This window comes from Labeo rohita, chromosome 23 (assembly GCF_022985175.1).
Source record: "Labeo rohita strain BAU-BD-2019 chromosome 23, IGBB_LRoh.1.0, whole genome shotgun sequence".
NCBI lineage: Eukaryota > Metazoa > Chordata > Actinopteri > Cypriniformes > Cyprinidae > Labeo > Labeo rohita.
This window is the reverse complement of record NC_066891.1, coordinates 23414728-23440575: the sequence shown is the minus strand read 5'-3', so window position 1 is coordinate 23440575 and position 25848 is coordinate 23414728. Positions and strand designations below refer to the sequence as shown.

The 25848-nt window shown below is 36.0% G+C and overlaps 1 protein-coding gene across 15 annotated transcripts in view; it reads right to left on the bottom strand.

The window, feature by feature from the left end:
• The window catches only part of chl1a (cell adhesion molecule L1-like a), a 56844-nt gene that overhangs the window by 7242 nt on the left and 23754 nt on the right, over nucleotides 1–25848 (bottom strand). Inside the window, exons 13-34 of one of the 15 annotated variants that reach the window (XM_051097167.1) lie at nucleotides 23582–23748; nucleotides 23355–23514; nucleotides 19853–19977; nucleotides 19482–19583; nucleotides 19013–19210; nucleotides 18648–18718; nucleotides 18027–18249; nucleotides 16241–16356; nucleotides 15810–16014; nucleotides 15330–15452; nucleotides 13442–13615; nucleotides 12891–12956; nucleotides 12682–12720; nucleotides 11680–11748; nucleotides 9940–10008; nucleotides 8226–8294; nucleotides 7275–7343; nucleotides 6068–6136; nucleotides 5759–5866; nucleotides 4013–4171; nucleotides 1487–1612; nucleotides 637–709 (exon numbers count right to left, since the gene is read on the bottom strand). In XM_051097167.1, the coding sequence (XP_050953124.1) occupies nucleotides 637–709; nucleotides 1487–1612; nucleotides 4013–4171; nucleotides 5759–5866; nucleotides 6068–6136; nucleotides 7275–7343; nucleotides 8226–8294; nucleotides 9940–10008; nucleotides 11680–11748; nucleotides 12682–12720; nucleotides 12891–12956; nucleotides 13442–13615; nucleotides 15330–15452; nucleotides 15810–16014; nucleotides 16241–16356; nucleotides 18027–18249; nucleotides 18648–18718; nucleotides 19013–19210; nucleotides 19482–19583; nucleotides 19853–19977; nucleotides 23355–23514; nucleotides 23582–23748 (2580 nt within the window). Of the gene's footprint in view, nucleotides 1–636; nucleotides 710–1486; nucleotides 1613–4012; nucleotides 4172–5758; nucleotides 5867–6067; nucleotides 6137–7274; nucleotides 7344–8225; nucleotides 8295–9939; nucleotides 10009–10231; nucleotides 10377–11679; nucleotides 11749–12681; nucleotides 12721–12890; nucleotides 12957–13441; nucleotides 13616–15329; nucleotides 15453–15809; nucleotides 16015–16240; nucleotides 16357–18026; nucleotides 18250–18647; nucleotides 18719–19012; nucleotides 19211–19481; nucleotides 19584–19852; nucleotides 19978–23354; nucleotides 23515–23581; nucleotides 23749–25848 lie in introns of those variants that run through there. The other 14 variants (XM_051097169.1, XM_051097168.1, XM_051097175.1 and 11 more) reach the window with 14 other exon arrangements.

The following is a 25848-nucleotide window of genomic DNA, read 5'->3' as shown; positions in this document are numbered from 1 at the left end:
ATCACTTTAACTTTAATGTGTCATACTGGCTCCAAAAATTTTATATATCAACAGATTTCCATTTGTATGTCGGTTACTAATATTATTGAAATATTAGCAATTAGCAAATTAGTTGACTCAGAACTAAACACTTTCAAAGAGCATAATGTTGCATATGTAATATTTAAATGTATCTAGTCAATGAAAAAAGAAACATATATATTTACATATTCACTAGAAACTTTCATTACTTTGCCGTAACTTTTGTGTTTTGCATTTACTTCCATGACTTTTTTCAGGCCTGCAAATGTTTCATTTTGAAAATGATCAAATATTTTCAAGTATTTCTATACTTGAGGAACCCTTTTAAAGTTGTACTACTGGCTAAACACAATACAAAAACTATCAACATGCACCACTACACTAAAAATCTGACTTTTTAGCTAAACAAAGCTGCCGTCCACTACCTGTGTGTGGGCTAGTGAGCACACAGTCAGTTGAAGCTTGCAGAGCAATGCTTTCCGTGTGGCTCCAAGTAAATGGCGTGCATGTAGGGTTTATTTGCAGGAGATAAAAGCATTAAGAAATGATATAAGAACTCAGTGAGATGAAGAACTTGTGTCATGATCTACAACAGAACTAGTGTGGCTCTCTGACCTGTACTCGTAGGGGGATTCTTCGCCCCTGGTGTGAGATTCAGGATCAGCTTTAGTATGCTCCTTTTCTTTCACTGCCAAGAAAAAAAAAATGCAAATATGTTATTTATCATAAACTAACATTTGAAGAGATTTGATTGTAGTGAAATTACAACATTTAGGAAGAGTGCTCTGTGTATTGGTTTCTCGGCTGCTTTTGAAATTTCTTGCCTTGATATTATTTCAGAAATGAGTTTATTGCTATTTTAAGAGATAATATGATATCCACTTGTTTTGCAAATGCTGAGTAAACACTCAATACTTCATATTCTCAGAATTTGGGAGAATATTTGCTGTGTGGAAAAACACCAAGGATAAAGTACTTTTAGATAAAGTACTGCGTGCTGAACTTGAATATAAGATATGGCTTTACTGGTGAAAACACTGATTCTTTTCAGCTTGGTAAGGTATAAATAACCTATATGTAAAGTATAGCTAACAGCCAGAGTGATGTAAGAACAAATGTCTAGCAATGCCTTCGGCTTTATTCCATAAGCTCCATAAGGGTTCTTTTGCATTTTAATGCATTGCAATAATCCATTCAGGACATAATTAGTTCTTCAATCCATTAAAAGCATTTCACATTGGTTAAATATATGTGAAGAACAAAATACCAGTAGGTGCAGGTGAGAACAAGCTAATAAAGCTCACTGATCTTAGGTTATCCGTCTGACACTGCTAGTAATAAGTCTATGGGTTGGTGTCGTGGAGCCACACAACACAAAGCTAACAAAAACACCAAGCAAAAGTGTGTATGCTTTGACTACACAGAACACAAGTCTGTGTGACCTCTGAAGCTGTTTGTGTCTTACCTGCATACTTGCCGCCTTTGTTCTTGAGCACAAAACAGCCGATAAGGGCAAGCAGAGTTAGCAGTGCCACCACGCACAACATCACCACAAACCACTTCTGGGATGCCACAAGTTGTTTACTAGACACTGCAAGGACAAGGGAAAGTTTGTTTTTCGAAAAATGTCATTCATGAACAGTCATACTGATGTTAACTTGAAAATATCGAAAATACTACTGTCTTTTTGGGTTAGAAGAATTGTCAAATGCCGTTTTTTAATAAGGTTCCTGTGCCAAATTCTGATGTGGTTTGTAAAATGAGAATCATTTTTAATTACTTGAAGTTTACACCTTGTAGCAAAAATAGTTTACTTCTGAACATTATGATTAGGGCTGGCAAACAATTAATCACGATTAATCGCATACAAAATAAAAGTTCGAGTTTGCCTAATATATGTGTGTGTACTGTGTGTAATTATTATGCATATATAAATACTTATATAAATATATATATATATATATATATTTTTTATATATTTTTAAGAGAAATGTGTTATGTACTAAATATTTTTATTTATATATAATATAAATTCTATAAAAATTAATAAATAGATATTACATAAATAAATATTAATAAATACATATACTTGTAAATATATACATGAATGTACTTGTATTTATATATATATATAATAATTACACACAGTACACACACATATATTAGGCAAACTCAACCTTTTATTTTGTATGTGATTATTCGCAATAAATTGTTTGCCAGCCCTAATTATGATCAAATTTTTAGAATACGTTTGCCAGAAAATCTCTGTCATAAATGGCTCTTCTTTGTTGGTGTCTTGGGGTTGTAGGTTTCCTGACAAAATGAAATGATCAGGAAGTCAGTTGCAAATACATTTCAGTCACTTGTTTCCTATATATGGTCCTGTCGGAAGCATATGCAGAGCTGTAGGTGCTACATCTAGCAGTCATACATAATTCAGTGGCATTATCATTAGTCCTTCTGGTGTTTATGAATAACATTATCTACCCTACTTCCTCTGTATTACCTCGCACTGAATAGATGGGCCAAGTTTCTGTAAAATACAGAGTATGCATCACTGACGAGCAGGAAAGTTATAGGTAACATGCTATTTTTGAGGAAAACATTTCAGGATTTCTCTCCATGTAATGGACTTCTATGGTGCCGTGAGTTTGAACTTCTAAAATGCAGTTTAAATGCAATTGCAAAGGGCTTTAAACTAGGAATAAGGGTCTTATCTAGCAAAACGATTGACTATTTTCTAAAAATAAATGTACAATTTATATACTTTTTAACCTTAAACACTCATCTTGTCTTTCCGGTCATGACAGTTAGGGTACGTCTAAAAACTGCCGTCTCATTTTGTCCTTCAACTTCAAAATTGTCCTACATCACTGTTTTTACTTTTTTGTTTTGGAAAGGGTGTTTGATCTTCTTTGCATGTTCACTTTGTAAACTCTGGGTTGGTACTTCTGCAGCGATGTAGGACAATTTTGAAGTTGGAATGGAAAATTAGATGGGAGTTTTTAGACGCACCCTAACATTCATGACTGGAAAAACACAGAGCTAGACAAGAGAAGCGTTTGAGATTAAAAAGTATATAAATTGTAATTAAAAACAACAACAAAAACAATTCGCTAGATAAGAACCTTCTTCCTCAACTGGGATCGTTTAGAGCCCTTTAAAGCTGCATTTAAACTACATTTTGGAAGTTCAAATGTGGGGGCACCATAGAAGTCCATTACATGGAGAGAAATCCTGAAATGTTTTCCTCAAAAAACAATTTCTTTACAGCTGAAGAAAGAATGACATGAACATCTTAAATGCCAAGGGGGTGAGTAAATTATCTGTAAATTTTGGTTCTCAAAGTGAACTAATCCTTTTAATTACTCACTCTCTCATGTCATTTCAAACCTGTAAGACCTTCGTCAATCTTCAGAACACAAAATAAGATATTTTTGATTTTTGAAGAAATTGTCTATTAAAGTTGTTATTTTGTTTTCTTTGCGCACAAAAAGTATTCTCACAGCTTTGTAACATTACGGTTGAAGCACTGATCTCACGTGGACTATTTTAATGATGTCCTTACCAAGTTTCTGGGTCTTAAACGTGTTAGTTGCGTTGCTATGCAGGGTCAGAAAGTTCTCAGATTTCATCAAAAATATCTTAATTTGTGTTCTGAAGATGAATGAAGGTCTTGTGGGCTTAGAACGACATGAGGGTGAGTAATTAAGGACAGAATTTTTTTTTTTATCTTTGGGGCAAAGTTCTGGCAGCCACATCTGGTGTTTTTTCCCCCTGTAAATTTCACAGCTATATTTTTTACAGCACTTTCTATAAACCTATAATTGTGAAGTATGATATTAAAAAAAATTGCTTGCTCAACGGAATTGGAGACTTTGTTTTAATATACACCTAGTGCTAATGCATCCACAGAAAGACTATCACATACTATAGTATGTCAGTGATACCACTAATGCTGTTCTACAGGCTAAATTCTCTAACTTCTCACCTTTCCTGGTCTTGAAAACCTCTTCAAAAATGCTAGGGACATCAACCCTGTGTGAAGCCTGCAGCCGGACTGTGTACACAGTTCCTGGGCTGAGCCCTTCAATGAGGTGGAAACCTTTAGATGTATTTAAAGCCTCTGAAAGCTGCCAGATACCATCACCTGAAGGAATAACCGCATAACCAGATAGCGTTAGCCCACAACCCAGCAGAAAGAGGTGATATCTATGATAGTGTAAAGCGAGACTTTGAAAGGTTAGAAAAGTTGACAGAATAAGACTAATAAAAGGGCTGCAAATAAAGATTCGTAATGAAAATAGTCAGGAATAAATTTCTTTATCGGTTGTTCTGGATTTTGGGCTGTTCGGTGAGGTTGAAAGGTTTTTAGCCAAAATCTTACTTTAAGTTTATATTCTTAATGTGTTCATTTGCTAGTCCTAATTGGAAGTGAGTAATTTAATGTCACTGCTAAATACTTCATGTATGCACACACATGTACATCAAACAGAGAGCAAGAGAGAAAGAATGAGTAATTATGTAATTAACTTTGTTGTCGGACATCAAATTTGGTTTTTAAATAGATATGTTCAATTTGTAGTCCATGAATGTTTAAGAATTAGCATTTTTGATTCATGAAATCCCTTTGTCATACTGTAATTTTTGGTAGAACAGAATTGCCGCTTTTATTTATGAGTAAAATAAGGTTTCAATCATTTTAAAACTGCTAAATGAACTCTTTCAGTTCTTAAAAACCAAATCATTAGGAATTTTCTGTATTAACTGTTCATAGGTATTTTACATGTATTTTGAATTATGCGTTTCAATGTTTTAAACTCAACAGAAAAGGTTTCTATTTCTGCTACGACGCGTTTCTACAACACAGCTCATCAACAATATTACATTTGTTTCAATTAATTATTTTGACATTACCGAAAAAAATCTGGAATTAATTTTCTTTAATATTATTTCTACTTTGGTTATTTAAAATTTCAAAATGAAAACTTTTATTTTTTTGTCTGCAGTTTAAATTGTAACCTTTAAATTTACATGTTTGCACTCAATATATACAGTACATTATACATATTTAAATCTGCACATTGATCAAAAAGTTCAAAAGCCAATTATGGAATAGTTCACCTAAAAATGAAAATAACCCCATGATTTACTCACCCTTAAGTTATACTAGGTGTATGTGTCTTTCTTCTTTCAGATGAATACAATCAGAGTTATATTTATGTCCTGGCTCTTTCAAGCTTTATAATGGCAGTGAATGGCTGTTGAGATTTTGAAGTTCAATAGTGCATCCATCCATCATAAAAAGAAGTGAACTGCTGTGTTTGTATAAGAAACATATCCATATTTAAAACTTTATAAACTGTAATCTCCAGCTTCCGCTAACTGTCGTACGCACATTCACGAGAGTGGCGTTTCAGCAGATGATGAAGGACGTGGTGTAGCGTTACATTTTTTAAAATAACTCTGATTGTATTAGTCTGAAAGAAGACAGTAACACACACCTAGCATGGCTTGAGGATGAGTAAATCATTGGGTAATTTCCATTTTGGGTGAATTATCCCTTTAAATGTAAGAAATCAACAAATTAATCGATTCAAAATTATTCAAATAGTTTTAGTCGCAGCCCTCAACGATACTTTCCAAATTCTACTACAAATACATCTACAATTTACACAAAACTCAATGCTGTCAAAACTGGATCCTGACAGAGCAGTTTGAGGAGTGAGATCCTTACGGTGATTCATTATTGCGACATAGACTTGTGAATCAGAACGTTCTCCTCTGGTTCTCCAGCTGATTCTTGCAGAGGTGTCAGTTACAAAGGTGGATATGTTGAGCACAACTGAGAGAAATACACAGAGAAGATATAGAACAAAAGACAGGAAACACTCTCAAAGTAGTTTCTGCAAAAGAATCCCAGTACACCCATAACCATAGAAATGTGTTACAGAAATCATACAGAGATATCAGTCAAGATATGCAGATCATATATATAGTATGGAGTTATGAAAATGACTGTTTAGGTAGATGAATGGATGAATACCTAAAGTAGGATAGGTGGCATTGACAGAAGGAGTGTCTGCACTAGATGAGGTGAAAGAGAAAGGTTGCCCTACAAGAGAAGAGAGAGTTCAGACCACATGCATTTCCCTGTAAAATGAATTGCAGCAGTGGAAAATTGTAATGTCCCTATCCAAACTGTATATATATATGTACACACACAACAACAGTTCTGTGTGGTTCTTGAATCTGATTGGCTGATAAAAGTGTTGATATTACAGTCCAACAGAACTCCAACAGTTGTTTCACCATTTGTATCACTCCGCTTGTCAAAGTTGCCATTTTTCTCACAGCAATCACAATTGCTCAGTCAATCTCTCTCTCAATACTAAACATATCTCACAGCTGTTAATACAGTAATACAATAAGCTTTCAATGAAGCAACTCAACATTTCTTCGTTACTAGTTCTAAAGTGACGTTTTAGAATTAGTAACGGAGGCTTGGGCTCAGCTGTGAAACTGTCAAACTTTGATTTGAATCCGTGGCTGAAGGAAGTCGTTCTGCACAAAAGAGGGCTTATAAAGACACTCTGTTGTTATATAGTTTATGTATTTATACAATGATGCCATCGAATTGTCGTATAAATGCAATATCACACTCGTAGACGTCAGATAAGGCTGTATATTGGCATGCTGAATCCCAGTCGTGCCAATATACAGCCATATCTGACATCTACAAGTGTGATATTGCTTATATATATATATATATATATATATATATATATATATATATATATATATATATATATGTAGCAATAGCCAAAAATTTATTGTACTGTATGGGTCAAAATATTTGATTATTCTTTTATGGCAAAAATCATTAGGGTATTAAATAAAGATGATGTTCCATGAAGATATTTTGTAAATTTCCCACTATAAATATGTAAATTAATTTTTGATTAGTAATATGCATTGCTGAGAACTTCATTTGGACAACTTTATGATCGATTTTCTCAGTATTTTGATTTTTTTGCACCCTCAGATTCCAGATTTTCAAATAGTTGTTTATCGGCCAAATATTGCCCTATCCTAACAAACCATACATCAAAAGAAAAGCTTTCAGATGATATATACATCCCAGCTTTGGAAAATTTACCCTTATGACTGGTTTTGAGGTCACACACACACACCATTTTTAAATATATATAGTATGGAGTTATGAAAATTACTGTACATGAATGGATAAATACCTAAGGTAGGAAAGGTGGCATTGACAGTAGAAGTGTCTGTATTAGATAAGGTGAAAGAGAAAGGTTGCCCTGCAAGACAAGAGAGAGTTCAGACCACATGCATTTCCCTGTAGAATGAATTGCAGCAGTGGAAAATTTAAATATCCCTAACCAAACGGTGTGTATATAAAGTCATGGCCAAAAATATCAGCACCCTTGCAATTCTGTCAGAAAATGCAACACTTCTCTCAGAAAATTGTTTCAATTGCAAATTTTTGGTATTCACTAGCCTGTGTGAATGGTTTCATTAAATCTGATGATTACCAAAGAATTTTGGAGCGCAACGTAGTGGCCAGTGTCAGAAACCTGCATCTCCACCAGAGGTCATGGGTCTTTCAGCAGGACAATGACCCAAAACACATTTCAAAAGGCTGGAGAGTTCTGAAATAGACAGCAATGAGTCTAGATGAGTCCTTGGGAGAAGGCATCCTTCAAATCTGAATGACCTGGAGTAGTTTGCAAAAGAAGAGTGGTCCAAAATTTCAGTAGAGAGGTGTAAGAAACTCATTCATGGTTACAGGAAGTGATTGATTTCAGTTATTTTATATTAAACTATTAAATTAAGGGTGTCAATAATTTTGTCCATTGCATTTTTTGGGTTCTGTGTGGAATTGTATCAGATTTGACTTTTCTTCTATGTTTCTTTTTTGAGGTTGTTCCAATGCAAACAAAAAAATAAACATGTGAGTACCAAAACATTTGCAACTGCAACAATATTCTGAGAGAAGGGTTGCATTTTCTGACAGAATTGCAAGGGTGTCAATATTTTTAGGCATGACTGTGTGTGTGTGTATATATATATATATATATATATATATATATACACACACACGTACACACACTGTTTATATATATATATATATAGTATAGAGTTATGAAAATGACTGTTTAGGTAGATGAATGGATGAATACCTAAGGTAGGAAAGGTGGCATTGACAGAAGGAGTGTCTGTTTTAGATGAGGTGAAAGAGAAAGTTTGCCCTGGAAGAGAAGAAAGAGTTCAGACCACAAACATTTCCCTGTAGAATGGACTGCAGCAGTGAAAAATTTTAATATCCCTGTCCAGACTGTCCTGAAAAATACTTCTATACATCATAAAATCATTATTACATTGCAACAAATACGCCGTTTGTTAATAAAGATAGCGTTTATTTGGACATTTTTGTCGACGTTTTTGGACATGTCAGCTCCAGAGCGTCCATGGCTGTTGAGATGTTCACGGAGATGTCTATTTAACAACTGCAAGATGTATTTTTTATAGTGTTTGCTCATCTGCAATACGTCTATAGGACACTTCCAATCAGATGTCAAATAGACATCTTTTAGATTTCTGTAAGATGATTTAGAATGTATGTAAAACTGACATCATACAGACGTCTGTAAGATGTTTGTACACAGCAGATGCTTTCCAGAACAAGTGATCTTTAACAGACATCTTGCAGACGTATGTGTGCTGTCTGGAAAGAGACTGTTTTATGAGTCAGCAGTAGGGACTTTTAAACTAAAAAACAACCAGTTTTTAGCAAGGAAGTTATCTTTCTTTCAAAACCGGCTTGTACGCAGCCAACAAATGCACTGAGCAGCGCTGTCATTAGGAATGACCCATAACAGATTAAAGGTTAGTATGAGCCTGTCGGACATTGATTTATTGTGATATGAGATTGATCTGAATGAATGCTGTATCAGATGCAGGTAATCACAATTGCTCAGTCTCAATCTCTCTCTCAATACTAAACATAACACACGGCTGTTAATACAGTAATACAATAAGCTTTCAATGAAGCAACTCAACATTTCTTCGTTACTAGTTCTAAAGTGACATTTTAGAATTAGTAACGGAGGCTTGGGCTCAGCTGTGAAACTGTCAAACTTTGATTTGAATCCGTGGCGGAAGGAAGTCGTTCTGCACAAAAGAGGGCTTATAAAGACACTCCATTGTAATATAGTTTATGTATTTACACAATGATGCCATCGAATTGTCATATAAATGCAATATCACACCCGTAGACGTCAGATAAGGCTGTATATCGGCATGCTGAATCACAGTCGTGCCAATATACAGCCATATCTGACATCTACAAGTGTGATATTGCTTATATATATATATATATATATATATATATATATATGAGTGTGTGTGTGTGTGTGTGTGTGTGTGTGTGACCCTGGACCACAAAACCAGTTGCAAAGGTATTTTTGTAGCAATAGCCAAAAATACATTGTACTGTATGGGTCAAAATATTAGATTTTTCTTTTATGCCAAAAATCATTAGGGTATTAAATAAAGATGATGTTCCATGAAGATATTTTGTAAATTTCCCACTATAAATATGTAAAAACATTTTTTTTTTTTTTGATTAGTAATATGCATTGCTGAGAACTTCATTTAGACAACTTTATGATCGATTTTTCCTCAGATTCCAGATTTTCAAATAGTTGTATCTCGGCCAAATATTGCCCTATCCTAACAAACCATACATCAAAAGAAAGCTTTCAGATAATATATACATCCCAGCTTTGGAAAATTTACCCTTATGACTGGTTTTGAGGTCACACACACACACCATTTTTATATATATATATTGTATGGAGTTATGAAAATTACTGTACATGAATGGATAAATACCTAAGGTAGGAAAGGTGGCATTGACAGTAGAAGTGTCTGTATTAGATAAGGTGAAAGAGAAAGGTTGCCCTGCAAGACAAGAGAGAGTTCAGACCACATGCATTTCCCTGTAGAATGAATTGCAGCAGTGGAAAATTTAAATGTCCCTATCCAAACGGTGTGTATATACAGTCATGGCCTAAAATATTGGCACCCTTGTAGTTCTGTCAGAAAATGCAACACTTCTCTCAGAACATTGTTTCAATTGCAAATGTTTTGGTATTCACGAGCTTGTGTGAACAGTTTCATTAAATCTGATGATTACCAAAGAATTTTGGGGTGCAACGTAGTGGCCAGTGTCAGAAAGCTGCGTCTCCACCAGAGGTCATGGGTCTTTCAGCAGGACAATGACCCAAAACACATTTCAAAAGGCTGGAGAGTTCTGAAATGGCCAGCACCTGTGGAGAGATTTCAAAACAGCAGATGGGAGAAGGCATCCTTCAAATCTGAATGACCTGGAGTAGTTTGCAAAAGGAGAGTGGTCCAAAATTCCAGTAGAAAGGTGTAAGAAACTCATTCATGGTTATAGAAAGTGATTGATTTCAGTTATTTTATACTGAAATATTAAATTAAGGGTGCCAATAATTTTGCCCAGTGCATTTTTTGGGTTCTGTGTGGAATTGTATCAGATTTGATTTTTCTTCTGTGTTTTTTTTTTTTCCAATGCAAACAAAAAAATAAACATGTGAGTACCAAAACATTTGCAACTGCAACAAGTTTCTGGGAGAAGGGTTGTATTTTCTGACAGAATTGCAAGGGTGCCGATATTTTTAGCCATGACTGTATATATATATATATATATATATATATATACACAGTACTGTGCAAAAGTCTTAGGCCACTAGTATTTTCATCAGCTAAAAAATGGTTTAAAGTCAGTTAAAGTCAGTTACATTTTACATTTCTAAACATTAATTTTGCCATTAATTATAATAAACCAGTGAGATTTTTGTGTGGAGCACAGGCTGTTGTCAGACTCCATCATTCAGTCCAGTCTGTCATAAGAAACAGAAAAAACGGAGACAGACTAAATCCAGAATAACTGTGGCAACATCTTCAAGATGCTTTAAGAGACCTATAGCTACAAAGCTACAGAACTGTTAAAATTTTTAGGCAGTTAAGCACATAAAATGAGGATGCTGTCAAAAACAATGTCATAAATAGATTTTCTTTATCAAAGAACTTCTATTAACTAAAATAAATAAGCATTTGATGTGACCATCCTTTGCGTTTAAAGCAGCTTTTGCCCTATGTGCACTTGTGCATAGTTTTTCAGGTAGCTTTACAGGTAGGTTATTTGAAACATCTTGGAGATGTTGCCACAGTTCTTCTGGATTTAGTCTGTCTCAGTTTTTCTGTGTCTTCATGTCATTCCAGAGACAGACTGGATGATGATGAGATCAGATCTCTGTGTGGAGCACTGGCCGTTGTCAGACTCCATGTACAAACAAAAATCTCACTAGATTATTACAATTAATGGTAAACAGAATGTTTGGAAATGTAAACCGATATTTTTTACTGACACACTACAGCAAAAGATAGAAATAACTTACTTTAAACCATTTTTTAGCTGGTGAAAATACTAGTGGCCTAAGACTTTTGCACAGTACTGCACATACACACACTGTTTATATATATATATATATATATATATATAGTATGGAGTTGAATGACTGTTTAGGTAGATGAATGGATGAATACCTAAGGTAGGAAAGGTGGCATTGACAGAAGGAGTGTCTGTATTAGATGAGGTGAAAGAGAAAGGTTGCCCTGAAAGAGAAGAAAGAGTTCAGACCACATGCATTTCCCTGTAGAATGGACTGCAGCAGTGTAAAATTTTTATATCCCTGTCCAGACTGTCCTGAAAAATACTTCTACACATCATAACATCATTATTCATAGCATCAAATCTACATGAACAGGAACTATATAAATAATCAGGATTGTTTATATGAGTTTATATCAACCAATGTCTATAAAAGGACTTGAAAACAGCCCATGGGTCTGATAGGGTCATGGACAGCAAGGACGGGAAAAAAACAATGCTAAATGCAAATAATGAAATGCAACTAATCATACGCAGGACAGCAATATAAATGGGCCTAACAAGGGAAAAGGACTGTCAAGGCCTGACAGTTACTAAATGGTTTTCTGCATTTGTACTACGAGTATACAGCTGGCTTTTACAAAATGAACACCGTTGAGTGACGTGTTCCTGTCAGCAGCCAGGCTGGTTTTGTCAACCCTGATAGAGACAGCATGTTTTTGCTGTCTTTAGCAGAGGTTCAGGGACAGTACTAGTGCCTCACAGAGGAGCTCTTAAAAGACAAAAGCAAGCACCAACAGCCACCACAGTGAAGTAAACTTGAACCAGCTGTCACTTTGTGGATTTTTGACAGTAGAGTATGCTCATTTTGCAGAATGTACACAATTATCTCCTTCACTGAATATAGAGTTACGCAAGACCTTTTGAATTTCAACAACAACTGATGCTATTTATGCGACTAAAATTAGTGCTACAACTACAGCCATTAATACTAGTATGACTAATGTTAAGACCTGAATGTTTTCCCGTGCTGCTATGAGTTAATGGAACTAATAACATTACCTGGAGTCATTTTAGACATACTAATGTAGGAGTTAATACACTAATTCATTTTTCAGTTTACAAAAACAGCTACAAATAAATCTGCTGGTACATACTCAACTCAGAAGATGTCACTTCAGATGTTGACAGCTCATCTTAAAAAGAGAGTAGAGATATGTAACAATAAAACAATAAGGATAAATAAATCACTTTTAGCTTTAAATTTCATTTATCTGCATCTAAAGGTGAATGAAAATGCAGTTGTCATGGCAGGAGCTTCAAAATGCTTCAAAACTACTACTAAACTGCGGTATGTGATACATACAGCTCTCCGTTGACGTTTCAGCTGAGACTGTAGAAACTTCAGGAAATGAATGTTCGGGCATTGTAACTAGTTCATGAGAAACAGAAGTTGGTTGGTAAGAAAGCAGAGCAGTTTAAACAACCCTGTGGAGTATGAGAATATGAGCATAACAGAAAAAAATAGGCAATTTGTTGCCTACAGAAAAACTGTGACGATGAGGCAATAAGTAAAAGCACTTCAGTAGGCAATTATTTTTACTAAGCCACCTCATTGATTGGTCAATGTATTGGTCATTACACTCTTTTGTTTGTCAGATCACTGTGAGTTTTGCATTTTAGCAATAATCTAATCATTCTGCTTTATGCTACAAGATCTTGCCAACAGCAACTCAGAGTTCCATAACTGCTGCTTAATCACTTTCGAACACCTTGCGGCTGTGCTAATTAGAACACAACTAACTTTGCTTGTATCAGATGTTTGTGTCTCAGCATGGGCACTTCAATTCAGATTCTGATACCAGATCCATTATAGCTCTTGGGACTCTGCTTATAGTTGCTGCCAGGCACACTTACATGCTTCAGAGACGGTGCCTCCTTCCTCACTGATGGCTGACCCGCAGCCCACCTGCGTGCACGCGCTCAGGTAGAACTTATACCAGTTGTCCTCCTGCAGATCACGTAAAACCCACTGTGTTGTATCCGGTGCACTGATGTTCACAGAATTCAGCTTACCCAGAGTCTCATTAACTACAAAGAAAACAAAAAAAAGAGTTTTAAAAGATTTAAAACATTCAAAATTAATGATGTCTCTTATTGAAATATATAGTAGGAAAACTATGAAAGATAACATTATTTTAAAAATCCACATCGTTTTATACATATTTTGGACTATGGGGAGCATCATTATTTCAATGATGTGAAATGGCTGCACTCAGTGAGCTGCTGGCGCTACCTGTTGCTATTTTTACCACAACACAACTTTGAAAGTAAAATACTGATACGATGCCACATTGTGCAGTGTGTAGTTGTCATTTTCAGTCGAAGGGCAATAAGAGAAGCAATGTAAGTCTTCACTGCTTTGCTAAGAATGGAAAGACGCCTGTGGACGAACAAAACTTCCCAAAGACCTGTCTTTTTGTTTTCTCCATTGTAACCCTGATGTCTTTGAGCAGGGGTGCCCAATCCTGTTCTTGGAGATCTACCTTCCTGCAGAGTTTAGTTCCAACCCTGATCAAACACACCTGTCTGTAATTATCAGGTGCTCCTTCAGGAAGGTAGATCTCCAGGAACAGGGTTGAGCACCCCTGCCTTTGAGGCTTTTAGTAGACCACAGCTACTGAAAGAGCTTACAAACGGCAGAAACAAGAAACGCTAGATGCCATGCTTGCAGGATGTAAACATGCCGATGCTTGTCATGACGGTGCAGTCGTCTGAACTGAAGGAGTTTCTCAGTGTGGATTTCACTTAATATCCAGGGACATTTGGACTATTTATGGGGAGGGGGGTCGATGGTACGGCCTTTGGTTTAAGCCTACGCTTATTTCCATCACCACCTGTAAGCTCTATTTTTCAGTAACTGTGCGACTGAAAATTAGTTGTTAAAAATGAGGTAGCACCAGTAGTTCACAGAGTGCAACCATTTGACGTAATCAAAACAATGGCGACCCCCATAGTCCATGTATAAAACAAATGTGGATTTTTTTTTTTTTACATAAAATGAGACATCATTTTCATTATATTAAGCCATACAAGCCTTAATGCAAGGATGCATTAAATTAATTAAAAATGATAGTAAATGCATTTATAATGTTACAAAAGATTTCTATTTAAAATTAATGCATAGATCAGTCAAGAAACTCTGATTGTCCCAATCTGCCAATCCATTTCTATTTTCCTTCTTCACAACCTTATAAATTGCCGCCCAGCACTGGGATCATTTTCTTTAGCCCTCCTCCTCCCCAGCACCACTTGTCTAAATCTGTTATAAGGTTCTTCCTACTTTATCTTGCAGCAGAATTATGTATTTGTATTTGAATTATCATATCTAGTCTGCCAAAATCAATCCTAGCTACTCTCTATTCCTATAAAAAAAAAGCTGTTCATTCAAGATTCGAAAAAGCATTGTCATGCTTGAAATAATTTCTGCGACACTAGACTGAAGTAATGATGGTGAAAATTCAGCTTTGCATTACAGAAATAAATTAAAGTTTAAAATATATTACAATAGAAAACAGTTATTTAAAATTGTAGTATTATTTCACAATATTGCTGTTTTTTTACTATTTTTGTAATATATAAATGCAGCCTTGGTGAGCATATGGTTCTTCTTATAAAAACATAAACAATCTTATTGACCCCAACTTAAAGAATATAGATCAGGATATAGTATAGTAAAACACAGATGACATAAAATGCACTGAGACAGATGATGTAACATGAGATAAATCTGTGAGTGTCATACATGTCTGATATTGCAGCAGGTATCCCGTGAGAAAGCCATTGGTTTCATGCGGAGGCGCCCACACCAGCGTGATGGAGTCTTTCTGAAAGTTTGTGGCTTTCAGGATGGGAGGTTGCTCAGGAACTGTGGGAAGATGTCAAGCACTACTGGTCAGTATGTACCTTAAATTAGGAAACTCATTAAAAACTGTTGGGTGCTGTGTTTCAGTTCTTAAAAAAAGAAAGAAAGAAAGAAAATAAGTGTACTTAGTTGATAACCACCTACATTTTAGCTCAACAGCTGAAATAGCATTGCATTGGATTTCAATTAAGTCAATGTCATTTTTCCCACACCTCCTTTCTATGTAAATTAGTTTTATTATGTTCAGCAGTACGTTTGGGTGAACAACAAAGAGTGTAAAATTCACCTGAATCTACACAAGAACTTAGCAAACACTCAAACCACTGAATTTTAAAATGTCTACTGTCAAAGTGTTCTTGCCTCCCTGTGGAGTTGTGAAAGAGATGGGACTGCTGCTGGGCCCATTCCCTCTCCGGTTAAAGACGTTGACAGTCAGGCTATATTCAGAGAATGGCTTCAGTCCCGGCACCATGGTGTGACTCCTGTTTCCAGGGATGGTGAGAGACTGTCTCTCTGAGGGCATTCTCTTAGAGGTCAACAGACTTTGAGTTTGCCACCAGTGCACCTGGGAGCAAAAGATGGAAGAAAGAGAAAGAGGGTGTTGATGAGAAGACATATATATTTATGGAAAAGAAACTAAGAGTGAAAATAGACGCAGAGAGAGAAAAAGTCAATAAGGAAACACATAGTGGAGTCTATTAAATGTTATAAACAGCTTGTTTGTTGCTTAATGACCATCGGCTTTTGTCCAGCACCACAGGACCTTCGAACCAGAGGGGTTGGGAACTCACTGTGTATCCACCAAGATGGCCCCTCAGGGTGGTTTGGGGCACCGGTGACCAGCTGACCCTCAGCAGCGTGAAGTTCAACACCTCCACAAATACGTCTTCAGGAGCTGCCAAGGGCACTGGAAAGGGCAACAGAACACAGATCTGTTTAAGGCTAAACTTTCCCAGCTGACGCAAGAGTGTAACAGCTCACAAATTCACACATACACAACCATTTCCTCAAGCAACTAGAGCCACCGAGGGAAAAAAAAACAGACTGTAATTAGATGACACACTGACTGTTTCCAGGAAAAAACGCACATGCTAACACAAAGCTCTCCACAGAGACATGTGGGTACATGGCAAAGGCTTTTTCAGGGATGCAAACTCATCAGAGGTGAAAAAAGTGACAAAGATGCAACCACCCATTAGCTTTAAAGGAGACCTATTATACCACTTTTTAGAATATGTAATATAAGTCTCAGGTGTCCCCAGAATGTTTCTGTGACATTTCAGCTCAAAATATCCCACAGATTGTTTTTTATATAATTTTGAAAACACTATTTTGAGTGGAAGTAGAAACAGGCTGTTTTCATGCTTGTCTCTTTAAATGCAAATGAGTTGCTGCTCCTCGCCCCCTTTTCCAGAATAGGGCTGTGCCTTTACAGCTCATACTTCAGATACGCTGCTAAAAATTTGATTTTGATTGTCATGTTTATCGAGTTGAAATCATGCATTTTAAAGCCATATTAGTTTAAAGTTTGAAATCTGAGTGGTGTGTTTTTTCTTAAGCTTGCAGAGAAGGGCTAACCAAAAAAAATTACTGAGTTGTTATTTTCCACGTTTTCTGGGTTTGTAGATGCACCAGGCACCCAATTATAGCACTTACACACTGAAAAAGTCAGGTTTCATGATGTCACCTTAAAAATGTTATAAGCGACTTGTGAAAGCGACAGTGAAAACACCAGATCATGAACCACTTGCTTGTTTAAGCATAGAAGCTATAGGAGTTTTATTTTCTGCTTTTACTTTTTTGACAACTCAAAAGTAGTGGTTCTCATTTCATCCCAATTTTAAAAAACATGAAACACACAAAGGACCTACACTGGAAGGAACAAATGTGCAAAAATTGTACTTTTAGGAATACAACATATTTATATTGGGACAGTGTCTTCAAAGGGACACCTTTGTACCTTCTTTACCCCTAAAGGCTGCATAGTAGTGCTGTACCTTAAAGCAGTATGCACGCTTTAGGGGTAAAAAAGGTACTAAGGTGTCCCTTTGAGTACTGCCCCTGTGACAAGATGTTGTGTTCCTAAAGGTACAATTTTTGCACATTCTTTTCGGAGAGTATTTTGGATTCAATACAGCAATTATTAGCAAAAAGTGTCAAGTTTGCATCCCTGTTCTTTGCCACAACTGCAATGAAAACTGTCAAGATCTACCTACAGCTAAGGAAACCATGTTTATATGTATCTATGGTGATGCAGGAATAACAGGGACAAAAGCAGCCCAACCTGTTGCATCATCCTGAAGACAATGCCAAATGTCGACTACAGACAAGGTCATGAGATGGAAAAAATATGAAAATGGAATAAAACAAAAGATAATCGCATAAGTGCTTGGCAAAGAATGTGTCTGATCCCTAAAAGCACAACATAAAAGCTCAGCTGAAAATGGCAGATCCTGGTAAAGAGTGGATTAAACCACTCTCCCAACTAATCTCCTAATCTTAAGTGTTTATTTTTGGCTAATCGTGGAAGTGTCACACGACTGTGAGATGAATGCATTAACATGCTGTTTGACTCACTGTCTTCTCCGGAATAACCGGTCACCACTTTGGGTTCTGGTGCCCACCCGTGACGGTTGAAGGCCTGGATCTTGACTTCGTAGGGGACGAATGTTGGGGTGTCTCGCACCACAAATGAGTGTCTCTTCACCATCTGTTCTTTCCAACTGTCCTCAACACCCAGGAGCCTGTAGCTCAGTTTGTATTCCAGACCGGGACCGTTGTGCTCCACAGGCAAGAGCGGCTGGTGATTAAACAGAAAAGTGGGTCAGTGCACTGCAAACATTACTGAGCATTTGGAAAGAATGGAAGAGTTCGAGAGACATTTGCTGATGGGTTTGCGAAATCTGCCGTGGGAACCTAGTTTCTGGGTTGCCACGCTTGGCTTTCTTTCAGATTTGCAATCTGAAGGAATTCTGACTCATAAATAGAGCATAAATTGGCTTGTGAAAGGAGATTTGCTCATATATTTGACTGCCAGTGCAAATTATGTTGTTACTGCTTTCAACAAGACACCAGACTTCTTAGGAGCTCCAGGAGCGTTTAGTTCCCAAACCTCTTATTTGTCTTTTTTGCCTCTAAAGCCATGCATATATGCATATGCATTAAGGCAGTTTGACAATGCTGTTTGCATTTTATTACCTCCCAGCTGATGTCCATCTGATGTGGCAGGTGACCCTCAATCTTAATGTTTTCTGGGTTCCTGTCGGGAGCTGTACAAATGTGAATATGAATTATTTAACATCTGTCTCAGTCAATAATACCATTGCCCTCTAACACTGCCAATGTGTATCACACATAATGACGAGCATGCAGTCATTGATAGTCCGAGGCAGCGCTCGCTTAAAAGAGCATTAAAATTTATGGAGCTTTTACAGACATCTGTATAATTTTCTCAGGGTAAATCCTCACAAAGACACCCTTCAAACAAGCCCAAGGATAACCAAGGACAGCCTAGACGTTGGACATTACGAAAGCAAGTCTTCAAGGATCACAGGTATCCATACCGCAAGGGGGTGTCTTATATCTGTCAGACGGCATGCTGGGATGACTTTCCCCAATAGCATTGACAGCGATGACTCTGAATTGGTAGTTAATGTGGCCGTAGAGCGTCACGGGGGCTGAGAACTGGCTGCCTGCGACTCGTAGAAGCTCCTTCCACTTCTCCGGCTCCCAGTGGTTCTCTTCGTACTGGATGATGAACTCTAGTCACAGAACAGAGCGCAGCGGTCATTGAATATGCAGAGCGCACGCTCTCAATACACTGTGGTTTGGCCCCAGTGGGAGCCCTCTTGAAATATTGTAGAGCAATGTTTGAGTACGAGCAACGTCCATGAAAACGACTTCAGAGGAATCTGCTTAAAGCAAAAGCCAGCTTCAGAAGCACTGAAAATGTGTACCATTACATATAAAGGGAGCGTTTTGCATTTGTTCCATAACCCTGGCAGTACAATACAGTTGTAGGAGGAGTTTTACCTGTTATGGGACTGTTATGATCACTGGCGGCCGCCCAGTGGAGCCTCACACTGCGGTCTTTCCGATCAGACAGTGTCAGTTCAACCGGTGGATCTGGGACATCTGTGTCACATAACAACATTTTAAGACCATTCGCAGGAGAAACAGAATTGCTTAAAGAAATAACTGGTGCAATAACAATCACAAAAATACACATCTTTTTCCCTCTGTGTTTTCTCTACAGTCTTTTTTGAAGATTGCTGCGCTATTAATTGAATATTTTTCCAACAGGTCTATTATTGTGGTGTTAAAGTAATATATAAACATAACAACACAATCTAGTTGACAGTCATTCTGGTCTCAAATGAAAATCCTAAATTCTTCAATCGTACCTAACACAGTTACGTATGCAGAAGCTGTATCTTGGTCCAGTGATGTTCGAACCACGCAGGTGTAATTCCCTTGATCACTGTGGCTCACATTGATAATCTGGAGAATTCCATCATCTGTGAAATATCTGCAAATAGGGGAGAGTGGGGTAAGCCATTTTTTGCTTGAAATGGAAAATGAGACTAAGTACAATGGAAAGTATCCCATTTCAGGATGTTTCCTATAATTTTACATCATCAGAATGTATCTATGACAAAGAGTTCTAAAAATATAGCTTGTTGGAAAAAAGGTGTTTCTGTGGTTTTGCCCCAGGTTAGGGGTAAGTTGATCTGAGTGACTGGGTAAGATACACCAACTGGATATAAACTGACCATCTGACTTAATCTGATTCAAACCCACGTGAAATTTTAAAGATAATTTACCTATAATTTAATAATCAAATTTTCTTTTACAAGTAGTCATATTTTTTTTCTTAAAGCTAACTTAAACAACATAAAACCAAACAAATATAGGTTTAAAAAATAGGTTTAAATTTCAATCTTTATTGTTTGCATTTCTGAAACAATATGTTGAACTCCAAAGATATAGCCTTTCCAACAACATGCTACTGTTCAGTAAAATTAAATAAAGAACAAATGACTAAAAGTATCACTAAAAGTAATAAACATTTTAGTCAAAAGATTCTTGACATGGCAGCTTTTCTGCAATGTCGAACAGACCCCTAGGGACTACAGATGAAAAGATATGATTATGTGATGAAAAGCATCTTCTGTTTCTTATCAGTGAAGGATTTTGAGCACTTGTACACTGTCCCTATCAAATAAACTGCAAATCATATGTACAGGTGAAGTCAAAAGTTTGCATACACCTTGCAGAATCTGCTATGTTAATTATTTTACCAAAATATGAGGGATCATACAAAATGCATGTTATTTGTTTTTATTTAGTACTGACCCGAATAAGATAGTTCACATAAAAGATGTTTACATAAAGTCCACAAGAGAAAATAATAATTGAATTTATAAAAATGACCCTGTTCAAACCTTTACATACATTTGATTCTTAATACGGTGTTGTTACCTGAATTATCCACAGCTTTTTATTTATTTATTTATTTATTTATTTATTTTTAAGTGATAGTTGTTCAAGAGTCACTTGTTTGTCCTGAACAGTTAAACTGCCCACTATTCTTCAGAAAAATCCTTCAGATCTAACAAATTATTTGTTTGTTTGTTTTTTCAGCATTTTTGTGTATTTTAACCCTTTCCAACAATGACTGTATGATTTTGAGATCCATCTTTTCACACTGAGGAAACTGAGGGACTCATTAAAAATTTTACTTTAAAAAGCCAAAAACAGTTTAAAAAGTAAAGTAAACAGGTGCCTTCCACTCCTCCCATGTGTTTCTCCTTTTCACAGTTTGGCAGAAATGATGGGTGGTTCCAAAACACATGGTCACATGACAGTAAAAGTGTACAGTTGCCAAGATATAGGGTGTGGGTCAACTTACCCACTGGTGCAACTTACCCAACTCTCCCCTAACTTAAATTATGTTTGATATAAAATAAGTTAGTTGGTAGTTGATGTTTAACAAAATGTTGTCAAATGAAAATTAATTAATTCCTAAATGAGACATCAGACTAACAAATACTCTTCTGTAAGTCTCTAAATGTCTTTCACAATGTTCAAAGAATCTTTGTTTCAGAAGCCAATGTCTTGGATTAAATAAACAATGTGCATCCCAAGAAAATTTGTTGTAGATTTCTATGTTGGCAGCAATAATAATTTGTAAAACAAAAGGTAAATAACAATGAGTCATTGTCCATGATAAAGAAAAAAATATCTCTTACAAATCTAGTTGTGACAAGTTATTGGAAATGTATTCTTTATCTTTCATGTGGTTAAAAAAAAAAAAAATTACACCATTTGAGACTAAATTTAACGCATCTATATTCATAAACTGACCCTTCGCAAAACCCACCATGGCGCTCTTACTCTACACATCATGTTCTCACGCAGTGAAAAATACATTGCCTAGCAAAAAGGAAACTGACAACATGCTGACATACAAGACAGAGCAGGTTACTTTTGGTATGAAACAAAGTCTCATTTTTGTGTCATTTTTTAAGAAATTCAAGCAATTAATAGCGTTTTGTGGCTCTTTAATGTGTCGTGACGCCTCAATTCAAGCAGCACGTGAACCGATCATCTCTTCCTCTTTACTAGTTATAGCACAAAATAAACCTGAATGAACATCAGAAGGGATCTTGTTTCAACAACGGAAAAATTTCAATAAACAGCACTTTTCAAGTTCAAGTCCACCTATGTTAATCTACTCTTCTGTCTGGTTTGTTTGTCAAACAAAAATGGGAGATTCAGCGTTATGATTGGTCAGATTGCCTGTCAATCAAACTCCCAGAGAAGGGTCAATTGACTGATAACATTTTTCTTACAGTAAAACACTTTTCAAAAAAAAGATGTAGCAATATATTTTTCAAGGTAATTTTTATTAGCATTTTTATAAATATTAAAAATTATTAATTCATAAATATTCATTAAGTTTTGAGGGATTTTTATCATAAAAGGTCAAAAGACCTGGTATTTTACCTGAAGTTTTACTCTAAATCACAGATAAACTTCAAAGCGAAATTCAAAGCAATGAATTCCCACAAAATGCAAATTTTCAGGCAGACTGAAAAAAAAAGTGGCCAAAGTTTCTATGCAGCTTGACAAAAATAGAAACCAGCCATCCTTCAAATGAAGCCGCCACTTACAGTGCAGACAGCACCACTGATTATAATGGAAGTGATCTAGTTTGTCTCAGGACGGTATAGACACATCATCATAGGCTGCTCTGTGGCTTTTGTTGTGTTTGAAATGCCAAACAAGAACAGCGTTAAATGTTGTCATGACAATCAATGCGCGGCTCTTTTATGTTCGCCATGTGTTTGTGTCCAATTTTTTGTTAATTAATAAAAAAATGATTTGCGGTTTGACTGGAACTAATCTGGAGTGCGGAACTGAATATTGGCCTGCTAATTGGTGGCCTGAGGTAAAGATGCAAACATAATTTGCCTGGAAGCAAATAACTAGCAGTCACAACAACAAAACACAACATATTACATTGCATTTACACAGAAGATCCTGCTGGGCATCATAGTCCAGCCTGTAGAAAAAAAGGTTAAAGCTTCTGCTCATTAGCTGGAGTACCTTTTGATTTTCAAGAGAGACATTTCGCCCATAAGAGCTTACTATTACTGATAAAAGCTTACAATTACATCTAGCTCGGCTCTGTTACATGACTACAAAGTGTAAGTACTTAATCCATGATTCCAACACTGATAAAACTAGAAATAAAATGTCTGCACTTCAAAAAATGTCATAGCTCGCGGTAATCCTTCCTGTTTTGTCAGCGCAAACCAGGATTTACTTAAATGGCTTCGAAGTTTAGACATTAGAGATAATCTATCTCATCCTACTACTCGGGGAAAACAGGTCACCCACCCTTCAGAGACGTTTGAGAGGATATGCATCCCATCTTTCATCCACAAGATCTTCAGCTCTCTTCTGAGGGTGGGATCGCACTCCACCTGGCACTCCAGCTCTGCCATAGAGCCTCTTTTGACCTTCATGTCTTGAGGAGGTTCTACGATCCTCGTCGAATCTATCAAAAGAAGACCTTTAGTTTCAGTGATTAGGAAACAGCTTTTTGATTAAGGGAGGTGGCTAACCTTTAATGAAAAGTTCAGTGGTGAGGCTCGCGGTGCCTTCGGAGTTGTTTGCCAAACATTCGTACTGGCCCATATCTTCCATCTCAACTTTGTGAATCTGCAGGGAGCCATTCTTCAGGAGCGAATATCTCTCTCCATCTAGAGAGCCCTCTGGGTCTTCTCTTCTCCTACAAAACAAACATTGAACCCTTCACAGTTCTTCTGAAATAAAGGCCCATGGGAAGGGCCTTTACTGAAATGACTACAGATGCTCTGTTGATAAAACCGAATCCAATGTAGCCTAGTTTTTTTTTTTTTTTTTGCAATGACTTTCAAAATTGACCAAAGGCTTTTGAAAGGAAACTTTTCAAAGAAGAAAAGAGTATAAATATGAGTGCAAAAGGAGGATCCCCTAGAGAGAACAGACATTTCAAAAGGGCTATAGATCTTGCAGTGTCTTTTCTCAATGTATTGTCCCTTTTCCTTCACTTAATTCACATGACCCTAGTGGGTCTGCATTGCTGTCATCACTCAACAAATGTAATCTAACAGCTACCGTAAAACCATACTAAAAACCCTGCAAAAATCATTTTGCATACTTTTAACAAAATGTTAATTAAAATGTAATTTAGGAAGTTTTTAAGGATGTTTAGCTAGATATAGTGGACAATATACAGACAACAAATAATATTTATTTATGCATTTCTCTAATTCACTTTAGGCCAGCATGAATGTGCATTGCTGTCTACACTGTTAAAAAACCAAAAAGACAATTTGTTGAGTCATCTTAAAATAATTCATTAACCTGCTGCCTTAAAATTTTAAGTTCAGTCAACTAAGTTTAGTCAACTTGAAATGTTAAGTTGTACTAAGTGACAACTTAAACTTAAAAGCAAAATAAGTAACCCAGCTGCCTTAAAATTTTAAGTTGAATCAACTCAGTTACTTAGTTACTTAGTACAATTTAACATTTCAAGTTGAATAAACATTTTTTGAGTTGACTGAACTTAAAATTTTGAGGCAGCCAGGTAACAGATTATTTTAAGTTGACTCAACAAATTGTTTTTTACAGTGTAGGCTAATCAAAAAGCTTTTTTTTTCAGGCTTGTAGGCAGTTAAATAGAAATAATATAGTTATAAAGAATTATCGTTATATAAATTAGAAATGTAATAAGTATATCAATAATGACCCTAACCCAATAAAAATATATTTAAAATACATTTATTTCATAATAAGTATAGTTCATATTAACATATTTACTGACATATTGCTCGAGATTTACCGATTTAAAAATTATAATTATAATATAATAACTTTATTTGGAGTACTACTTCTTAATAATAAGCCTAAAATGTGTTTTAATGTCACTATTGATGATCTTTGAATAATATCAGTCTTTAAATGCAGGCTATTTAAAGTGTACACTTCAGCACAATCAGATATACTTAAAGGAGTAGTTCACTTCCAGAACAAAATTTACAGATAATTTACTCACCCACTTGTCATACAAGATGTTCACGTCTTTATTTTTTCAGGCGTAAAGAAATTATGTTTTTTGAGAAAAACATTTCAGGATTTTTCTTCATATAGTAGACTTCAGTGGTGCCCCCAAGTTTGAACTTCCAAAATGCAGTTTCAAAGGGCTCTAAACAATCCCAGCAGAGGAAGAAGGGTCTTATCTAGCAAAAGGATTGGTTTTTTTCTGAAAAATACAGTTTATATACTTTTTAACCTCAAATGCTGGTCTTGTCTAGCTCTGCATGAACTCTGTGTATTCCAGTTCAAGGGTAGGTCGAAAAACTCCCGTCTTACTTTCTCCTACTTCAAATTGCCCTGCATCGCTGTTTTTTTTTTTTATAAAGAAAATTAGATGGGAGTTTTTCGATATACCCTAACCGTATTGAACTGGAATAAACAGAGTTCACGCAAGTTCTACACAAGACGAGCATTTGATTTTTAGAAGTATATAAATTGTAATTTAAAAAAAAAAATATATATATATATATATATATATATCATTTCACTAGATAAGACCCTTCTTCCTCTGCTGGGATCATTTAGAGCTCTTTGAAGCTGTAATTAAACTGCTTTTTAGAAGTTCAAACTCGCGGGCACCATTGAAGTCCACTATATGGAGAGAAGTCCTGAAATGTTTTCCTCAAAAAACAATTTCTTTACGACTAAAGAAAGAAAGACATGAACATTTTGGATGACAAGGAGGTGAGTAAATTATGTGTTCATTTTTGTTCTGGAAGTGAACTTCTCCTTTAAGTATATTTTTAGTTTT